Here is a 23,341-nt window from a genome sequence, read left to right as displayed (position 1 = left end):
GTGTAGTGAAAGATAGAGTTGGCTGAATTCCCAGCTATGGTATACAGGAGGGATAAGAAGATAGTTACAGGATGTACGTACACTGGGCAGAAAGGGGGCAATGAAGACAACACCGCCGACGCTCTGCATCAGAAGCAGAAGGGAAGCAGGAAACACCACAGTAAAATGGCTTTATTTACCAATATACAGTGCATTTCACTATTTTACCGTTGTTATATTGTGGACTAATAAAAAGAAAACCACAACATCATTCTGCACTTAATAGTCCTCAATGACAAAGTGAAAACAGAATGTTAGAAATCTTTGCTGATTTTTTGAAAAGCAAAAACTAAAATATTGCAGTGGCATAAGTATTCAGACCCTTAACTCAGGACTTAGTTAAAGCACCTTTGGCAGTGACTACAGCCTCCAGTCTTCTCGTGTATGATGCCCACCTGGATTGGTGGATTTCTGCGATTCTTCTCTGCAGATCCTTTCAAACTCTGTCAGGATTGATGGAAACTGGGAGCTGAAGCCATTTTCATAAAAAAAAGAATTTGCAAACATGTCTAAAATTTGGTTTTAACACATATCTTACTGTGGGGTATTGAATGCAGAATGATGGGGAAAATACGGTAGATTTTTTATTTTAGCACAAGGCTGTATTGCAACAAAATATTAAAAAACCTTATGCATTTTGTTTATATATTAGGCAAGAAAAAATGGGTTTCATCATAGGAAAGTCCTTTAAGCATGCATTTTATTTTGTGAATTTGAGTTAGACTTTTAAATGCAGATTATGTTGCAGATTCTCATTGAGCATTGTACCTCCTACTGCACTATGACCCTTGGTAAATACCCTTTGTTTTTACTGCTGAGTCCGCCTAACACAGTTACCACTACACCGTAGAGCACTTGTACATTTTTAGGGATTTTTTCAGAAATAAATGACTCTTTATATGATTTTTTGATGTGATAAATTATATCATGTATACATTGATCTATTGCTTTGTATAATATCAACATGTGAATGGAGACCACAAATTAGTGCCGCTTCTCATAAACACCAGACACGGAAGCTCGCTGAATATTTACTTTGCCAATGTCTCTCTACAGTAAATTAATTTTAACAACAACACGTTAAAGCAAAACTAATGTTCAGATCTTAGGTAATGATGAAGAGCTAATGAATATTGTAATCCTATCCCTTGGTAATGTATTTCATTACTGCCATGAAAAAACTGAAACATGAAAATAATGACACTGGTGAAAAGCCAACTATATTTTGTCAATCAACTTGATAACTTACATTTTTACCTTATTAACTTTACCAATGATAAATAATTTCATAACAAAAGATTCTTTTTAAGTAAATTAAATTTTTACAGCACCAAAGTTTGCATTGATTTGCACACACACACATACGCACAAATATATTTTACCATTTTCCTAGGAGTCAAGAATTCACAATTTATTTCCTTGGCATGCTTATTCTTATGTGAAATTTGTTTCCAAAATCAGCATACTTATTTTCTTTTGTTACAGGTGGCAACATATGACTGATTATCCTATAAAGATACTTTATAACCAGAGACAGCACATGACTTGAAAACATTTATATCGAATTCACCTTGGAGAATCATCTTTGGTTATGTTTATTTTTAATTCTGGGGACTCATACATAAAAAAAAAATAATAATAATTACTCCACTCAAAAGTAGGATAGACTTCCTCATAAGATGGCTCCATGATTAGTTGGCTGGGGGTTTTGCTTAGGTTCCTCAACCATCACTGGTGATATTGTAATGAAATTGGCTCCCTTGGTTTCTTAGAAGATTAAAGCCAATACTGTTAGTCAAAGTGGCATATAAACTGGGTTAGAATTGTTTGTGAATTTTTGCTGACATAAATAACATCTTATAGATCCATCAACAAAGTATGTTTAGGACTTAAAGGAAGGTGGCACTTCCTTTGTTTCCAGTAGTCATTGCATGGCACGTGATATGTTCTAAGGGAAGAGACGCTAATTTGACTACAAACTATTGGGAAATTTACACTCTAAATAAGTTGGCTTCTTTACAGTAGAAAGAGCACAAAATAGCCAAATACTTTACTGAGGAAAGAAACTTTATCTATGTTGCAGATTCCTCCACTGATGCCATAGTATACCCTAGTGCGTTGACCTCCTACTCAGCCTTCTCTGAGCATGCGCTGGATATGAGGAATTGTCTAGTACAGCATAGGCAGGAAGACTGAGCAAGAGAAAGAAAGTCATGACTAAAAGCAGTATATATATATATATATATATATATATATATATATATATATACATACATATATATATAGTACAGCAGTTTTTCCCGGTGTGGTAGTAAAACGCCAGGGAAACTGACTCCAGAACAGATCCTTCTGTTGTCAGTGCAACCGACAACAGTCAGATGCTGGATTGGAGAATGTCTATTGTAGCGTTCAGTACTAGTAAATGCGACAAAGACTGACAATAGGCCTTTCTGCAGCCAATCAGCACCCTGCTCTGTACTGACCAGGGGCAATGACTCCAAAACAGATGTCTACAGATAGATAACTTCCCCTTCTAGGGGTGTTTCTGGCTCGGCTTATTAAATATCCAGTCATGTTCTAAGGCTTCGTAAAGAAATAAATCTACCCCCAAAAGGTGGTGTCAACATCCTTTTTTCATTGCAACTGATGCATATTGAATTGGCTGTGACATCAGTTTTAGCACAATAAACATGTATATGTCAACTCTGTCAGGGATTTCTCTGCGACATAACACGACCAAGAGGCCGCGGGTCTCCAGTGTTTTTACAGCACCAGTGATGGTTGCTAATCAGAATTGGCTTCATTATATAAAGTACAGATATCAATATTTGTCTATTTTATAGCCTTTTTCATTCTTTTAACTATACATTTTTAAAACCCCTCCTGCTTTACAGAAGATTAAACCGGAGCATTGGCTTTGCTCAGTGTTGTATGTTAGCCAATGATGTCCCGCTAATACCAGACTTGACATCAACTGTATGTTCTACAGCTGTTCAGTAAACTAAGAGAACTCCACTATGGCTGGGTTTCCCTAATCTGTAAAAGGAAACCTTCATTTCGAGCAGAGTCCTTATTAAAACTTGTGAAATATTATTAATATTTAAAAAAATTAACAAACCTTCTCTAAATAATAAAAAGAAAATATTTGTCATTTCCCATAAAATGTATGTCACTATTTACAGATACAGAGGTTTTGTGTGTTTTGCTTATGAGTCGGGAAGTTATCGGGTTAAAGTTTACACAGTGGGGTTTCCGTAACAAAAATGTGAGATACAATTAATGTCACACACTGTTTCTTCATTAACCCCCAATATACAGGTCACAATAAGTATTTATTCAACATAACTTTTCTGTGACTTCTAATGAATTACAGTATTTAGAAAGTGATTTACATTAGATTTTAACAAGAATTTACCATTTAATATAAAACGCTTTGATGGGAGCAACATATAACATAACATGAATAGACTACCTTGGTGCTAAGTCATTGCATTGAGAATTGTTTGCATTTGCTGCAGGTTTAGACATCTTATGGATTCCAAGGTCAAGGACACCTAAAACTCTGTAGAATCACATCAACAAGGTCTACTTTTAATATCCTAGGTTTGTCTTGCAGATTCTTGGAACTCTTAAAGGAGTACTCCGCCCGTTGACATCTTATCCACTATCTCCATGCAGGCACCTTGGCGTTCTGAACATTATATTCAGAACGCAGGGTTTGGCTGGCCGTGGTCGTGACATCATGTCACGCCCCTCCATTCATGTCTATGGGTGTCAGGACATGCATAGACATGAATGGAAGGGGCGTTAGGTCACGAGGGTGCATGGCGTGATGTCACAACCACGGCCGCCCCACCCAGCGTTCTGAATATAATGTCCCAGTGGCTGGACCCCCACAATCAGACATCTTATCTCATATCCTTTAGATAGGGGATTAGATGTCTAGGGTCAGAGTACCCCTTTAAGGCCTGGCTAAACTGTTAAGTCGAGCCCCCTGAGCTCAGATTTAGAGACTACTTAAATGTTAGTTGTTTATGCCTAATAAGATCAAACATAGCCTAACCTATTGATGACTGGCCTAACCACTTAAGCTCGCCTAACATATAAGAAATCTTGGATATCCATAAGTCTATTATTACATATTATCCAGGGCTCAAGTCCTGCAGGAACGCATGGGAACTAAGTTCCTGCACTTTTACCACAGCAGTAACATTGTTCCCATTAGCAAGAGTCCTGCAGGTCCAGCCCTTGGGTGAAAATCTTGGGTGAGTTCCTTCACTTTTATTCCCAGGACTTGACCCCTGGTGTTATCATGTAAAATGTCATTCAGCAGCAGAATTTTTGGGATTTTTCTTCTGTATATGCCTAATGGGACTGACCTTATACATTTAACAATGCTATTTAACATTACATTGGACTACTTGATCATTTCACAGTTGCAAGGTATGAATTTACATAAACATCACATAGACCCCTAACCATTTAAAGTACAGCACCTCTTGGTGAATACTGCATGAACCTGAATGGATCTGATTGTATCTTGACTTGCTAGTTTTGTATACTGTTACGTGAATGCTTGTGCTTTCGAAGAAAGAACAGTTAACAAAAAAAGATCAGCATTACAAAGTGCTGAGTACCGGAGAAAGGCATTCCATTAATACAAGTTGGCTGTAGCCATGTGTAGGTATGGATCAATATAATTATTCTCACTATACAGAGTATACAATCTGATGAAAGAATCTGAGGAATTCCACCAGATTTAGGCTTTACCAACCTGCATTAACATAGTTGATCTATGGACGTAGATTGTAGGGGCACTTGAAAACCCCACAGTCTATAAAAAAATACCTTCGGTTATCCAGTAAATATATAAATTAACTCTTGGGATTTGCAAAGAGATTGCATCTTGTCCTCTTACTACTGAAAGCACCACTGGGATATACATGTATATATATATATATATATATATATATATATATATATATATATATATATATATTTTTTTTTTTTTATGTGTAGGCCTGACCTAAAAAATTGCAGTAACAAACCACTCTCTTACAGTTGCTTCTGTGTGGTTCTGTATTAACATGAAAGCAAGTCTTGACTAGGACCAGAATGATCTTCCACAAATGTAATTTATTCTACGGCACTGTGTATACTTACTAGTAGACGACCCAGGAGCCTCTAAAAGTCATCATTTTACTTGGTTATAGATATAAAAGGTGAGCTGTCTGTACATATGGAGAACTGATATACACCTTCTGGCTTCATACTCTTGCACGGCTCATCATGCCACATGTTCTGTGTTCATCAGGCAACAAGAGCAATCATATACACTACGTAATGTTTGGCACTAGGAGGGTACGGCTTCAGTTCATTTTTGATAAGTTATCATACCTGCATATATGACATGGAGCCATGCATTTAGAGTCCTGAACCTGATCCCCTGTATAGTACAATGAACTAATTGCTTTTTTTTTTTTCACCATAAAAAGTACCACATACAGTATAACATTGTACACATTTCGCCTACATATCTTGTTTTTTTGCCTGCTGGGTATGTCATCATGATTATCATTTAGGTCTCTATTCCTGTTATTATTTTTCTCTGCTGAGTACTTTCACACAGATAACCAAACACATTGCTGTCCACCATCTTTGCTGGCACACCTGACCCACTAAAGTTGTGTATATTTAACAGACAAAATGGAAATGATCTTTGCCCTGGGGCCATGCTTGTGATTAAGCACCCGAGCCCTTACATTTCTACAGCAGTGATAGTTAAATGTGGGTATTTCTTATTATTTTGTATTGCACTTACTGTAGAAAATTTGATTTCGAAAACATACCCTAGGAGGGACATCTGTCATGTACTTTAGTTTTAACAATTTCCACATTTAACTTTGGTGTGCAAAGACCTGAAGCACAGAGGTTGCCTGTTGTCATATGATCACCTTTCTGGAGGTTGTTACATACAGCATCTTGTAGACGTTACAATTCTTAAGACATTTATGGTACCTATATGAAGGTAAGGTAACACAGTACTAGACAACACATTGCCTACACTACCTAGATTTACTGCCCTTGGTTTTTATGTTCCCTTTAATATAGACGTTCACCTATTCAATTGTCATGGAATGCACCATCAGCAATTTTTCTTCACCTATCATAATATTGAAAGAATGATAATCATGATGAATAGCCATTTAGAATGGTTTCCATGACATTATTAGCCATGGCTTGTAGATCCAATCTGGTAGAGACTATGCAGTTTCCTCTTAGCCACCAAAGGGCTGCCAAGTTTTATTTTTCAGATTAAGGTTGCAGCTTTTTACAGTCATCGACGTTTGTTGTTGGAATTTTCCGTTGTCTTTGTTACAACGTTGTTTCATATTCCAGACGTTCCTGAATAAGTGCATCATCTTTATACTGCAGCCGAGGGGGAGAAGGTGAACATTCAAAAGCTAAAATTGCCTTACGGAGACTTCTATCCAACACATGTCTTTCCCAAGCTGGATACCTGTTTCTAAACAGGTCAATTTTTATAACAGATTCTTCAATCCTTGGAGGCCTTGAGGATGGAGTTGAAGGGGCTGTTGGCCTCACCTGAAAAACTGGCATGCAGCCGTCTCTTTCAGAAAATTTTTGATCTCGATCACTGGTAACACTCCGGTTATTGGACATAGATCTTAGAGTGCTCGAAGGCACATCGGGGGGCAAGGGAAAGGCAGTTACAGGGTCCTCACAAGCACAGCTTGGTGACTGCCCAAATCTAGGTCCATTAGGATGAAAGAAGGCATAGTACATAAGCATAAAAACAATACCAGTTAAAAAGCTGCTAAACACTACACACAGTGCTGGGATAGCAAATGCATCCAGGATTTTGGGGGACTTATATATGTACCACAGGGTACTCAAGGCAGTGTTCTCCAGAAGGATGACAAAGTAATAAATAAACAGCCTGCACCGTGTCCTTCCTTCCTTGACATTAAACCAGCTAAAGATATAGATTATTCCAACTACCATGTCAAACACAATCTCCTCCCACTTAGTTATGCAGAACTCCGTTTCACAATGCACGATCCAGAAGGTCATGATGCACCAGTGAAGGACAATAAATATTCCAAAATAGAGTTGGAAAACTGAGGCAAAAAGAGCAAATGTTATAACTCTTGCTGCAATGGTGAAGAAATGCCAGCAGAACTGGATGATCACAGCCATGTAACTGATGGGTTTCTTGTCATCTCTCGAATCCCGTAGTGCCTTTTGGTAGGATGCCAGGGCCCAAGCCAAGGATACAAGGGAAGCGGCAGCGGTTAGACCTGCAATGTGAACAAAAATATACCTCAGTATATGTCAAGATATTTCAAATTCTAAACTAAACATTTCTATTGTACCACAGTCAACCTCCATGAAATATCTACTTAAAAGGAGTATTCTACTGAAAAGTATCTTTTGCCCGTTATGCCCAGGCTGCATAAAAAAAAAAAAAAAAAAAAAAAAAAAGAAAACAAACTTTAACTCACCTTCCTCCGATCCCCCATAGCACCGCTAAAAACTATTCGGTCCTCCAGTCCGGACTTCTCCCGTGTGCATGGATCATCACACTGTGCTCAGCCTATCACCAGTCGAGTTGGGACATCGCTGCGGCCGGTGATAGGCTGACCGCATTGAGACGATCCATGCACACAGAAAAAGTAAGAAGACCGATCAGCTGTAGCGGCGCTATGGGGGAACTGAGGAAGGTGAGTTAAAGTTTGTTTTCTTTTTTTTTGCAGCTCGGGATCAACGGACTGAAGATACTTTTTAGTAGACTACTCCTTTAACTAATTTTTTCTAGATGTCTATCATGTTCATAGTAATTATCATATACTTACCCACATGGGTCTATGGCCAAATGGAACTCTTACTTTAGTAAACTGTGCAAACTGTAGGTTCACACAAGATGCATCTATCACATTTGCTAAGCGCAGTGCCACAGGAGGCCTAGTACTATAAGAGGTATTGAGTGGCACTGTACAGTAATTTTTCGCCATGTATAGTGGTACTTTATAGCATTGTTATTTAGGTAATGGTATAGAAGTGTTATTTTGCATTTTGTATTGTACTGTTTAGGCATTACATGGTATAGGTATGGGCTCTATGGCTCTCCTGATGGGGGGAGGGACACCAACAGAAGCTACCCTGCCCAATATGCATAACCACAGCATCATACTAATACAGTCTATATACAGATCCTTCTGACTTGAATAGGAGCCATGTACAGCAATACAAAAATCAGGGTAAGGGGGCACTGTGATCTGCTTATTGGCACCCATCTAAATATCTCTGAATGAAAAAATTTAAGGGCGATATCTATGTAACTAAAGCAAGCACAGCATCCTAACTTCCAAATGGCTGTAACTCTCTATTTACTAATAAAGATTAAATAAAAATAAAAAAGTAAAAAACTGATAAATGTATAAAAGTCGAAAAATCGCTCTGAATGCAAACAATTCAATGCAGAAACTGGTAGAATACCTTAACAAAATAGATTAATAAGTTTTGAGGCACACACAACTTTTCACAAAGGTGACATGAACCATTCCTTCAATAAACGCAATTTTAATTCAAAAGCAGTATTTATTTGTTTTACTCAGGTTCTGCCTAATATCATAAATTGGTTACTATGATTAAAAAAACTTTTGACATGCCATACCAGCACATCAAAAGGTTTTATTGGTCAAGTGTTGAGACCCCTATGACTAGATATAGCCGAGTGAAGAAAGTGGCAGCGCCCTTCACTCCCCAGCGCTTTGTCTGCCACTTTGCAGATGATGGGCTCCATAGACTATAATGGAGTCTGTCTGCTGCAATGAGAGTTAGGGAGCGAAGTACGCTGCTGTGTGCTTCCCATGGCTATATCTAGGGATCGGTGGGGGTCCCAGCACCGAGAACTTGATCGGGAATGTGCCGTCACCATTACATTTTTTTTGGACTCATATGGAAGAATAGAATAGATATGCCTTTTCCTTCTGCGGACTCCAGAATCAGGAAACTGCAAAAAAATTGTGCCGTGTGCACAGCGCAGCAGAACCCCACTGAACATACCCTAAAGGTAGGGTATACTGTACACGTAGCACATTCGCAGCTGAAATTCCACTTGAGGATTTTACACTGCAGAATTCTGCAAGACAAATTTTTGCAGCAGAAAATCTGCAAGCGGAACTCACTGACTTCAATGGGAAGCAACATAACCCGCTTGCAGAAATTCTTCAAGTGGAATTTAACCTCTGTGAAACCCAATGCGGATTTGCTACGTGTGACCCTATCTTTTATGTGTCTGCAAAATATTTCAAAGGGATTTTTAATTATAAAAATATTTTGAGTATTCAAAATCATCCAAAGTACATAGCATAAAATAACGGGACATCTGAAAGAATGAGAGTAATATCTGTTTTCTGTCAGACAATGAGATTTCCAAATGTTACACAGTACAAACGTCCTGAGCAAATTGCAATTTGCTTTATCTACTTTTATTTAAATATGTGCATGTGAAAACGTAATTTTTTTTAAAGGTTTTTGTATGTATGTTTGTTAAAATGTGTCACCCCAGTAGTATGGTAATTACATGAGGTGGAGGTTTGTTACAGTGTGTCACCCCAGTAATAAAAAGATTACACGAGAAGGAGGTTTGTTACAGTGTTTTACCCCAGTAGTAAGATAATTACATGAGAAGGAGGTTTGTTACAGTGTTTTACCCCAGTAGTAAGATGATTACATGAGAAGGAGGTTTGTTACAGTGTTTTGCCCCAGTAGTTAGCGGATAACATGAGATGGAGGTTTGTTACAGTGTGTCATCCCAGTAGTAAGGTGGGGCGTGTCAAAGGGCAGAGCCAATGTCATCGGGCAGCAAAATTCCTTTCATCGACAAAATTCCTTTCGTCCTAGGGTGACAAAAATCCTGGCACCAGCCCTGGCTGTATGTGACTGAGCACATTAAAAATCATTTACAGTGGTCCTTCAATATACAATACTAACAGCTTTTTTTTTATCTTAAGACCATAGTTACCTTGCCGATAATCCGATAATGCACCGCACCACCCACACACCACCCACGCACCACCCCGGCCAGAGACCCCTGCTGCCCCATTGACTACCCCAATGGGGGGGGAGGGGACAGTGCTTTTTCTGACTCCTGTGGCGTACTGCGTTACGCTGTGCGCTGCGCAATGACGAGTGACGTCCTCAATGCGACGTCACCGTTAGTGACAGCTCAGGACACCGCTGGAGCCAGAAGTAGCGCGGACCCCGGGAATAGGTAGTTATAAAACCGGGCATGGGGGAGGCAATGGGGCAGCGGCGGTGGTTGGACTAAGGACCGGCAGGGGGCGAGAAGTGGGCGGCAGCTGTCTCTGGCCAGAGGATAGGCGCGGGGGGGGGCAGGGGCGGTGGTTTGACTCAGGAGGACCCCAGGACAGGCAGGTAGAGAGAAGCGGGTGGCGGCGGCGGTCACTGGCCCAGCAAAAGCCGATGCAGTTAATTGATTTAAAGTGCCCACTTTAAATCATTGATCTGCAGTGGGGGGGTAGTGCTGAAATATCGGAATATCGGTATAAATTATCGGCTATCGGCATTAACGTCCACAGATTATTGGTATCGGCCCTAAAAAATCAATATCGGTCGATCCCTAGTGGTAACTGTATGTTCAGTAGGGGTCCAACAAGAAGGACCGCCATCAGTCAAGAGAACAACTGCCCCCAAGTGCACCCACATAAATGAGGCGGTAGTACACTTGCATACAGTACTTGGCTACCTCCATCAGTGCCATTATCACTTAGTACAGCAGCCACCCGGTGGACCTGTTTTCTCCAGCTGTCGCCTAGCAGGACTGCTATGATGTCCCATGACGGGCTGCTTATTTCTTAGTCTATAAACTATTTGTTTCAGTAGTATTATGTAAATTGTTAAGAAAATGATAGGTTTACAGTGTAGTTGCACCTATGATAAACCAAATACAGTGCTATTAATAAAATCACTCTCTTCAGAAGCCTGATCATAACATGCAGAACTGCAGGGGTTATCCAATTCCCCACTATTGCCTCTTCTAGCATTATTATCTGAATATTTCCCGTCAGCAGAGGAAGCAGCTTACATGCTGCCATTTATCGTATATTATAATTTTTAGTGTTTGGGACACATACTTTACACTGTAGAAAAAGCCTATAGCTTGTCAGGCTGCCAGAGAGGCTATGAATTTTCTTTATTGTAATATTAATGACTCCCTTTTGTCAGCAAGCTGAGACAATCTGATAGTATAAGGAGTATGGTAATTTAAAGCGAGCCTTTTATGTTGGAAAAGTTGACCAATCTACCGGCATTGTTTTATAGAGCAGGAGGAGCGGAGCAGATCGATATAAAGTTTAGTGGGAAAAGATTCAGACCATTAAATGGTCCTAATCAGTGATGGACAACTATAACTGAAAGATACTTATATTGAGAGGGTTGTCAATCATTGAGTGCCACCGCCTATTGGACTCCTAAGCAGAAGAGTAAGTTAAAAGTTATATAAAATCTTATTACACAAAACTATATATATATAATCTGTTCAGCTCCTCCTGTTCTGTAACTTACTGCCTGCAGGTTGGACAGCATTTCCTTTAAAAGGGGTTGTCTCCTCAGGACAACCAGTCTTAATATGACTTTTGTCCTATTAGATTATATGTCCAATCTCAGGACGCCCTTCTACAAGTCAGAGCAGAGTCAACAACAATGTACAGTGATTATCATACCGATAGAAGCCACTCTCGATTAGGTAGACTTGGGTCATCTAATGTTTAATACCACATTCACTATATGTGAAATGATCAGCTGATGACAACTATTCTGCTGGAATATTAAAGGATCACTGTGGGATACCATTTTTTTTCTAAACTTGCCCAGAATGCCGGCATTAAAAAAAAAAACTAAAAAAACTTGACTACCGTATTTTTCGCCGTATAAGACGCACTTTTTCTTCCCCAAAACTGGGGGGGAAAAGTTGGTGCATCTTATATGGCGAATACCTGTGGCCATCAACGGCCGGGACCCGCGGCTAATACAGGACATCACCGATCGCGGTGATGCCCTGTATCAACCCTTCAGACACGGCGATCAAAGCTGACCGCCGCATCTGAAGGAAAAGTGACACTAACTCGGCTGCTCAGTCGGGCTGTTCGGGACCGCCGCGGTGAAATTGCAGCATCCCGAACAGCTTACAGGACACCGGGAGGGACCTTACCTGCCTCCTCGGTGTCTGCTCTGTGCCGGGATCCCCTGCATGGCCATCACTCTCCTTCGACGTCATCACGTCGTCGCGCACGCCGTCTCGTCATCCAATAGGAGCGGCGTGCGTAGCGACGTGATGACGGCGACGGAGAGCGTGGACCCCGCGAAAGAAGACGTCCGGAGCGTCGGGGACACCACGGGGCAGTGGTGACGAGGGCAGTGGTGACGAGCGGTGACGGGTCCGGAGCGGCGGGGACACGTGAGTACTACTTCCTATACCAGTGGTCTTCATCCTGCGGACCTCCTGATGTTGCAAAACTACAACTCCCAGCATGCCCGGACAGCCAACGGCTGTCCGGGCATGCTGGGAGTTGTAGTTTTGCAACATCTGGAGGTCCGCAGGTTGAAGATCACTGTTGGGTTCAGAATCTTTTTTTTCTAGATTTTGGACCTTTAAAATAGGGTGCGTCTTATATGCCGGTGCGTCTTATAGGGCGAAAAATACGGTACTCATTAACTTCAATGGGTAGGAAAACACACAGCCGCAAATAAGCAAAAAATAAAATAAAATAAAGTATAGCACGTGTGACCTTCTCCTAGAAGAGGTTTTCTGTGATGATAACACAGGGGTTATCCCAAGGTTTACATTTTTCAATTGTTCCCAGTTTAGGGGAAAGTTGGGTGAGCTGTGAGTGGAGGTGCCTTGTCCCCTAAGTAAATGGGGCAGCAAGGTGCATGCTCAGTCCTCGCTCATTTCACTCTCTACAATACCTCCAAACAAAGCCAGATGGTTTACTCGGCTACACTCGGACCCCCACTGATCAACTAGGTATTACCTCCTGTCCTGTAGATTGGTGAGGATTTTAAATTTTGTGATTTAATACACATGTTCCAGAAGTTAACTAAGACTTGGTTGAACATGCTTTATTATTCATTATATTCATACATTATACAGCAGTATATACATTCACATAGGACCGTGCCCAATAAAGTATGGTGAAATGTATCAACAAAGTGATACAAGAAAAGGAAAACAATAAGCAGCAATTTATATACACAGGAAATGACACAACCCCGTAATGTTTTGGCCTTGTTTTTTGTTTCCATGGTTTTGGTCCATGTTCTGTACAGGAGTCCTTTTCAGATGTTGTATAAAGAAACATTACATTTATTTGGGCCTTGGTTATCTGAACATTTTAAGAGGATGTTTCACAGACCAACACTTCCACCTCTGTAATGAGAAGGACTGATAATCTATGAGAAGACACAAAGGTTATTGATCCCCATTGTGTTCTGGATTACAGGCAATTAGTGAGCAGTAAATGAAGGGTGAATTTCCGTTCACAATCGCTTACAGTTTCCTCAAATACCGTATTTTTCGCCCTATAGGACGAACCGGCATATAAGACGCACCCAACTTTAAAGGTGCAAAATCTAGAAAAAAAAGATTCTGAACCCAACAGTGATCTTCAACCTGCAGACCACCAGATGTTGCAAAACTACAACTCCCAGCATGCTGGGAGTTGTAGTTTTACAACATCTGGAGGTCCGCATGTTGAAGACCACTGTATAGGAGGTAATACTCAAGTGTCCCCGCCACTCTGGACCCATCACCACTGCCCTGGATGTCGCTCCATCGCTGTCACCACGTCCACGTGGTGTTCCCGACACTCCGGACGTCTTCTTCCCCGGGATCCACGCTCTCCGTCGCCATCACCACGTCGCTACGCACGCCACTCCTATTGGATGACGGGACGGCGTGCACGACGACGTGATGACGTCGAAGGAGAGCGCCGGCCGTGCAGGGGATCCCGGCACAGAGCAGACACCGAGGAGGCAGGTAAGGTCCCTCCCAGTGTCCTGTAAGCTGTTCGGGACGCCGCAGTTTCACCGCGGCGGTCCCGAACAGCCCAACTGAGCAGCCGGGTTAGTGTCCCTTTCCCTTCAGACGCGGCGGTCAGCTTTGATCACCGCGTCTGAAGGGTTAATACAGGGCATCACCGCGATCGGTGATGTCCTGTATTAGTAGCGGGTCCCGGCCGTTGATGGCCGCAGGGACCGCCGCGATAGGTGTGTATTCGCCGTATAACACGCACCGACTTTTTTCCCCCAGTTTTGGGGAAGAAAAAGTGCGTCTTATACGGCGAAAAATACGGTACATGATGTCAAATTGACTTTTTCTTACATATATACCTTAAACATTCATAAACATGGAAAGCCTTGCATGTGGATGAGATTTTACTAATCTTATCTATATGCTGCAGATATTCACACACTGGCCCGGGTTTACTAAGGCCGGGTTCACACGGCAGAATGAAGATTCTGCATGAATTTATAGCCAGTACACTTCAATGGGATCCCGCTGTCCCATTCACACAGCAGAACTTCTGCAGCCAAAATTCCATTGGTTTTGATTCCCGACAGGAATTTTTCCACAGTATTAACTAATCAGAAGAAAACAAGATGTCCAGCACCTCGGTATCAGCAAAAATAAATAAAAAGTAAAAAAGAAAGATGACAACTTTAACAGAAACAAGTCTTTGGAAAATAGCACACTACTGTATAAACCTATGTCAATGTTTTTTGTAGGTTGGATTTTCATCGTCATTTTTCAGTCTTTATTGTCTATCAGTTACATTAAACATAACGGCATGTGGTAATTCATTTTTCTCTTATAATATTCTTACATGTTTACTTTAATAGCTATTTAACACGGCAGACTTAAGACACATTTACAGAGGTTTCTCTATTGAATATATTCACCACCCACATTTTAACTATTTTTGAATCCTTTCTTATTTTAGTTGTTTTACTGCTAGTCAATGTGTTTGTATTCAATGTATTTGAATTAGGAACAAAAACAAAGAAACAAAAACCACTGAATCTAATTACTAACCAAATTGTGATATATAAACAATAATGTCAACATAATGAAATTTGTAAGAAGCCAAGCTGCTCTATAGTGAAGGCATAAATACCTAGTGTAAAATGGCGACCTACCAAAGGAACATAGGTTCTTTAAAGGGGTATTCCAGGATTTTTTATTTTTATTTGACTATGATACAGGGGCTGTAAAGTTTTCATAATATAGTGTCTGTACCTGTGTGTGATGCTTTTCTCACAATTCTTCTGTGATTTTCACCCCAATATTTATTTTTATCAGCATACAAAATGACTGTTGTCTCAGATTTTTCCCAGGTTGCAATGCGGCCGAGACCTGACTCACTAGTCAGCTGATGACAGGGAGCCTGTCTGCTTCAATGGGTGGAGGGATCGCTTGGTGGGAGAGAGATCAATCTGCAACAGCTGTAGGCACCCTGAATGAAAACCACATGTCTTTGGAATGGATGCAGCTCATTTATGTTTCAATGGGTGGGGTGGCTGATGTGTGGGAGGGAGGAAGATGGAATTGTGGGATTTGTTGTAAAAAAAAGAAAAGTCAAACAGGAAATACCAATTCCCAAACAGCTAGCCACGGTATAATGGTAATCTCACAACATAGCCATCTATCCCAAGACAAGCGCAGATCCTTCCTAAGCCTGTCCATTACTGTCTGGCAGGTAGTACTAAAATCACCTTATGGTGGATAACCCCTTTAAGTACATTCTGAACTGAGACCTTCACAAAAATGCTAAACTTTTTCTGAATAGTTAAAATGTTTTCTTAATAGTTAAAAAGCAGAATTTTTTTTAAATCAAATAAAGTGCTCTATTAAAGTTTAAAGAATTATGGTGTTTTTTTTTCTTTTTAAACAATTGGTGGACTGATATCTGCTTTCCTATTAAAGTAGAAGTATCATGTATAAAAGCTTATCTCCTATCCAAAGAATGGGGGATAATTTTTAGATTGCGGGGAGTCCGACCACTGGGATCTCCCATGATCTACTACATGGGATCCCAGCTCTTCCCAGGAACGGAGTGTGTCGACCCCTGCATGAAGCGGCAGCTGACACGGGGCGCCCCTTCATGTATCTCTATGGGAGAGTTGGAGCCGAAGGCTATTTATGATGCTTTCTTAATGTCCATGTAACAAAGGTGTACTTTATGTTGGGTTATTATGCTTATTATTTAGCTGATCAGTTCAGGATGGGATCCATAGACTTACAATCTCTAATTGTATATTGTATATATATAGAAATAGGTGGGGGTCTCAGGATCGAGACCCCAACCGATCAACACTTTTGATATATACGGTATGTGCAACATGTCAATTGTTTTTATGACAGGAATGCTTTAAAAAATTGTTCATCAATTAGCAGTAAATGTTCAATGCCCCACAGCACCCCCACAAGGGAAATGAAGCATTCCATGTTGCCCATTGAAATTAATAAATTTTAAATCAATGCACAAATGTACTTGCTAAACCAGAGACAGAAGTACTCTTTGCAGCCACTTTAATGTGTGACTAATAGAAGGGGAAAGTTGACCTGTTAACTCAGAATGCTCTAAAAAATTATTGAAAAATGTGTCTTTTATAATAATTATTTGGTTGCAGCAAAGCTCTGTGTCAAATGAAAATTCTACGTAGGATTCAGGTTTTGAATACACTCCACCATGTATTTCACTGTGATTGGATCTGAAAATTCACAGTTTTTACACATATTTTCCCAATATAGGAATTGCCTATTTAACAAGATGCATTATGCAGTTACCTGGGTTATTTATAGAGACCTTTAAATTAAACTGTGAACTCTCTGTAGGCAGTGCTAACACTTCAGGTACCACACGTTTACATTTTCTTTTGCAGGAATTTCCAAGTGTCACATCTCAGCTGATCTTGGCTCTAAATATCCTCCAGTTCCCCAGTACTAACAACATAGCTTTGCAGTAGGGTCAGTAGGGCTGGGCGGTATGACCAAATATATGTATCACGGTATTTTTTTTAACTTACATAGTTACATAGTTACATAGTTAGTACGGTCGAAAAAAGACATATGTCCATCAAGTTCAACCAGGGAATTAAGGGGTAGGGGTGTGGCGCGATATTGGGGAAGGGATGAGATTTTATATTTCTTCATAAGCATTAATCTTATTTTGTTCCAGGAATGTATCTAATCCTGTTTTAAAGCTGTTAATTGTTCCTGCTGTGACCAGTTCCTGAGGTAGACCGTTCCATAAATTCACAGTCCTCACGGTAAAGAAGGCGTGTCGCCCCTTGAGACTAAACTTTTTTTTCTCCAGACGGAGGGAGTGCCCCCTCGTCCTTTGGGGGGGTTTAACCTGGAACAGTTTTTCTCCATATTTTTTGTATGGGCCATTAATATACTTATATACGTTTATCATATCCCCCCTTAAACGTCTCTTCTCAAGACTAAACAATTGTAACTCCTTTAATCGCTCCTCATAGCTAAGATGTTCCATGCCCCATATTAGTTTAGTCGCACGTCTCTGCACCCTTTCCAGCTCCACAGTGTCCCTTTTATGGACAGGTGACCAAAACTGAACAGCATATTCCAGGTGAGGCCGTACCAATGCTTTATAAAGGGGGAGTATTATGTCCCTGTCCCTTGAGTCCATGCCTCTTTTGATACATGACAATATCCTGCCGGCTTTGGAAGCAGCAGCCTGACATTGCATGCTATTCTGTAGTCTGTGATCTACAAGTACACCCAGATCCTTCTCTACCAGTGACTCTGCCAGTTTAATCCCCCCTAAGACATACGATGCATGCAGGTTATTAGTACCCAGATGCATAACTTTACATTTATCCACATTGAATCTCATTTGCCAAGTGGATGCCCAGACACTTAGTCTATCCAAGTCATCTTGTAACTTATGCACATCCTCTATAGACTGTACCGTGCTACAAAGCTTGGTGTCATCTGCAAAGATAGAAACAGAGCTGTTAATACCATCCTCTATATCATTGATAAATAAATTAAACAGCAGCGGGCCCAGTACTGAACCTTGGGGTACACCACTAATAACCGGGGACCAATCAGAGTACGAATCATTGACCACCACTCTCTGGGTACGATCCATGAGCCAGTGTTCAATCCAGTTACAAACTAAAATTTCCAAACCCAAAGACCTTAACTTACCTGTCAGACGTCTATGAGGGACAGTATCAAATGCTTTAGCAAAATCCAGAAACACTATATCCACAGCCATTCCTCTGTCAAGGCTTCTACTCACCTCTTCATAAAAGCAAATTAGATTGGTTTGACAACTTCTATCCTTAGTAAACCCATGCTGGCTATCACTTATAATACTATTATCCCCTATGTATTCCTGTATGTAATCCCTTATAAGTCCTTCAAACAATTTACCCACAATGCACGTTAAACTTACCGGTCTATAGTTTCCTGGGGAAGACCTAGAGCCCTTTTTGAAGATTGGCACCACATTCGCCTTGCGCCAGTCCCTTGGCACAATACCAGACACCAGAGAATCTCTAAATATCATGAACAGGGGTACAGATATTACTGAACTTACCTCTCTAAGAACTCTTGGGTGTAGTCCATCCGGTCCTGGGGATTTGCTTACATTTATATCACTTAACTTACCTTGTACCATCTCTACATTAAGCCAGTTCAGTACATTACATGATGTGTTACCAGCACTGACCTGGCCAATGTCAGCTCCTTCTTCCATAGTGTATACAGAACTAAAGAACCCATTCAGTAGCTCCGCCTTCTCTTGATCGCCTGTGACAACCTCCCCATTATCATTATTAAGGGGTCCTACATGCTCTGTCCTTGGTTTTTTTGCATTTATATATCTAAAAAAATATTTAGGATTAGTTTTGCTTTCTTTGGCCACCTGTCTCTCATTTTGAATTTTTGCTGTTTTTATTACATTTTTACAGATTTTATTAAGCTCCTTGTACTGTTTAAATGTTATCGCTGACCCATCAGATTTGTATTTTTTGAAGGCTATTTTTTTGCTGTTTATTGCTCTTTTAACATCATGTGTCAGCCATGTAGGATTTAGTTTCAATCGTTTATATTTGTTCCCCTTTGGTATATATTTAGCTGTATAGTTATTTAGAGTTAATTTAAAGATGTCCCATTTACCTTCTGTATCAGTATTTGAGAACACCTCCCCCCAGTCTATGTCCTGTAGTGCAGCCCTCAGCCCAGGGAAATTTGCCTTTTTAAAGTTATATGTTTTTGCCTTCCCCGCCTGTCTTTGTTTTCTACATTTTAAGTCAAAAGTAACTATATTGTGGTCGCTATTCCCAAGGTTTTCCCGCACAGTTACATTACCAACCAGCTCTGCGTTGTTGGAAATGATCAGATCCAACAAGGCATCACTTCTTGTTGGGTCCTCCACAAACTGGCCCATAAAATTATCCTGCAATAAATTTAGGAATTGTCGCCCTTTTGTAGTTTTAGCCAACCCCGGACCCCAATCTATATCTGGATAGTTAAAATCTCCCATTATTACCACTGTACCTGCCCGGGCGGCCCTCTCTATTTGTTTATGAAGCCGAACTTCTATCTCTTCAGTGATATTAGGGGGTCTGTAGATTACCCCAAATATTATTTTTTCAGTATTTCCCTCCTTTTGTAATTCTACCCACAATGATTCCACCTCCTCAGAATCATCACACACTATGGCATCGTTCACACTGACTTTCATACCACTTCTTACATACAGACAGACTCCACCACCTTTTCTGTTCATTCTATCCTTGCGAAACAATGTAAACCCCTGCAGATTGACAGCCCAGTCATGCGAGGAGTCCAGCCATGTCTCAGTGACCCCAACTATATCAATATGTTCCTCCAGTATCAAGGCCTCAAGCTCCCCCATTTTATTTGCTAGGCTTCTGGCATTTGTGAACATACACTTTACATTTCCATCCTTTATGTTATTGGGGTTAATGGGATTCAAGGGTGTAAGTTTTATTTTCCTATGAAGCCTATTCCTATTAACTATTCTAACCCCTCCCTCCGGTCCACCCCCAGGTACATTTATAATTCCCACCTCTCTATCTACACTATCTTCCCCCTCTTTGCTGTAGGTTCCCTCCCCCCAAGTCCCTAGTTTAAACACTCCTCCACCCTTCTAGCCATCTTCTCCCCAAGCAAAGCTGCACCCTCCCCATTGAGGTGCAGCCCGTCCCTACGGTAGAGCCGGTAACCGACAGCGAAGTCAGCCCAGTTCTCCATGAACCCAAACCCTTCCTTCCTACACCAGCTTCTGAGCCACTTGTTTACCTCCCTGATCTCCCGCTGCCTCTCTGGTGCGGCTCGTGGTACTGGTAGTATTTCAGAAAAGACTACCTTGGAGGTCCTTGCCTTAAGCTTGCGGCCTAAGTCCCTGAAATCATTTTTAAGGACACTCCACCTACCTCTTACTTTGTCATTGGTGCCAATATGTACCATGACTGCTGGGTCCTCTCCAGCCCCGCCCAACAACCTGTCAACCCGATCCGCGATGTGCCGAACTCGTGCGCCAGGCAGACAGCACACTGTTCGGCGATCCCGGTCTTTGTGACAGATTGCCCTGTCTGTCCCCCTAATAATTGAGTCCCCCACCACTAGTACCTGTCTGGCCTGCCCTGTACTCCTCCCTCCCTCCTTACTGGAGCAGACACCCCCCTGGCGGTCAGAGGCGGTATCCTGCTGCAGTTCTGCTAGCTCTGTAATGGCATCCCCCTCATCTACGGCGGTTCCACGGTATATAACAGTATTTTCACCCCCCCTCAATCATGTGACCCGCGCGCAGTGTTCAGCGACCCCCCCCAATCATGTGACCCACCAGCGCTGTTCTGCCCCCCCTCCCCAATTAATGATAAGCCTGGTGGGGTACTATTTACAGATGTCACGTTCAAGCACTCCTCTTTGTTGGGGGACGCTGGCGCTGGAACTCACTGTACGCCAGTGGTCTCCAACCTGCGGACCTCCAGTTGTTGCAAAACTACAACTCCCAGCATGCCCGGACAGCCGTTGGCTGTCCGGGCATGCTGGGAGTTGTAGTTTTGCAACAGCTGGAGGTCCGCAGGTTGGAGACCACTGCTGTACGCTGTATCCCTATGCCCGGGCTGCAAAACATAGAGAAAATAAACTTTAAACTCACCTATGTTGGGGCCACACGCTGGGGACTGGGGAGGACAGCCGTCAGCCTGTCACCGGCCGGAGCGAAGTCCCGCCCCGGCCAGTGATAGGCTGAGCCCACTGTCATGTAAGGAGCCGGGAGTTGTAATTTTGCAGCATCAGGAGGTCCGCAGGTTGGTGATCACTGGCGTACAGTGAGTTCCAGCGCCCAGCGGCCCCCAACAAAGAGGAGGAGGGCAGTGCTTGAACATGACATTTATGAGTAGTGCCCCGTTGGGCTGATCATTAATTGGGGGGGGGGGGGGGGGGCATAACAGCGCTGGCGGGTAACATAGGGTTAGTTCCCCAATGTGAACATAGGTTGAAATACATACTGCCATTGCAAGCATAGGGGTTCAGACAAGGTTTGTGCTCTTGGGGGAGGGGTTTGGGGACAGCAGGCCTGGTTGAGCGTTGTTACTCTGAACTGTAGCCAAATCTGTAAGACACAGATATAGGTGACAATTATTTACTCATTTACTCTAGCAGCCTTAGGCTGGTTTAAGCCAAGACACTCGGATCATGCTAAGGACATGTCAGGTTGCCCACTTATTGTGAGAACAGGGTTGGGTGAGTATAAGTTTTAGGTGCACTACTACATGACTGGTATCTATCCCCAACAAGGTCATTAATTGTGTGAGAAAGGCCTAATTTTCTATATGCTTTCTATCGTACTTATTATCAGGGAAGTACTAAATCATTCTGAGTAGCATGTGGGCCCTAATGAGGCTATTATTCTATGAACATGACAAATATTTTATTGCTATGAATAAAATAAACCTACTACAATACATTCTAATTCATAACGTTCTACTTAACAAAAACCTACACAATGATGGAAAGCAAAGACTAATACAAAGAGACAATTAAATATAATTGGGTCCCTGTAGTCTCTGATCATCTATAATATTCACATCATGATTATTGCATGTTTGTGCGTGTTTATATAAATATTACGTATAATTGATAAGGATGATTGACCAAACTGAACTAAACTATATACCATCAGGTAAAACTTTCTTACAGCAGTTCATGTTTTATGTACATCATTATCGTTCTGTTAAAGCTCCAAACTTGCTCTGCCTTCTTGGTTTCTGTATGCCGTATGAGAGATACACTATTTTGCTTGATGACATGTCTTTCTTAAAGGGGTACTCCGCCCCTAGACATCTTATCCCCTATTCAAAGGATAGCGGATAAGATGTCTAATCGCAGGGGTCCACAACGGCGGGACCCCCGCGATTAGACATCTTATCCTCTACACCTACCCTACACCCGAGATATCTGGTGCATGGAGCAAACTTCGCTCCATGTCGGATGACTGGCGATGAAAGGCGGAGGCTCGTGACGTCACAATCACGCCCCCTCAATGCAAGTCCATGGGAGGAGGTGTGACATCACGCCCCCTCGCATAGACTTGCATTGAGGGGGCATGGCCATGATGTCACAAGCGGGGCGTGACTGTCACGTCGCCAGTCATCCAGCACAGAGCGTATCATCTCCCCTATTGCTCAGAAATCATCCTCTTACTATCTCAATAATTGTAAGCCTGTTATGTAACTTACCTACATAATAGTGGCATAAACTTAGGTCTGCAGTGATCAAAACTGGAAATGTATACACTAGTCTTCGTATTAAAGCCCATTAGGCTACTGGAGCCTAGCACAGATCTGCCCCTTGACCAGTTAGTCACTTCCCTCACCTCCTGGTCACCTCCCCTACCCCGTGAATGACAAACGACAGAGAATGACTAACTGGTGAAGGCCTCAAACACTACTAGGCTCTAGCAGCCGAGGCGAACATCAAGTGGGCTCCAAAGACTAATTTGCTTATCTTTTTAAACTCTGATATCTTGGTGCTAGAGGGGTCAATTGGGTAATGAGAAGTATATGTGGATTTAGGATCAAAAGCCTTATAGAACCATCCTGGCAGGTACATTGTAAGGTATGCTGAGGGTGTGAATTCACAGAAACTGGAAAAAGAATGTATTCAATCCAGTATCAACCTTTCACA

The 23,341-nt window shown here is 41.6% G+C and overlaps 1 protein-coding gene across 1 annotated transcript in view; it reads right to left on the bottom strand.

Annotated features, from left to right (window-relative positions):
• Positions 1-1,237: 1,237 nt before the first annotated feature.
• XKR4 (XK related 4) overlaps positions 1,238-23,341 on the bottom strand; it is a 273,477-nt gene continuing 251,373 nt past the window's right edge. Inside the window, exon 3 of the mRNA XM_056521935.1 lies at positions 1,238-7,361. Coding sequence (XP_056377910.1) covers positions 6,415-7,361 — 947 coding nt within the window. The 3' untranslated portion in view covers positions 1,238-6,414. The remainder of the gene's footprint in view (positions 7,362-23,341) is intronic.

This window comes from Hyla sarda, chromosome 5, assembly GCF_029499605.1.
Source record: "Hyla sarda isolate aHylSar1 chromosome 5, aHylSar1.hap1, whole genome shotgun sequence".
NCBI classification, from domain to species: domain Eukaryota; kingdom Metazoa; phylum Chordata; class Amphibia; order Anura; family Hylidae; genus Hyla; species Hyla sarda.
This window is presented reverse-complemented; position numbering and strand designations above follow the sequence as displayed.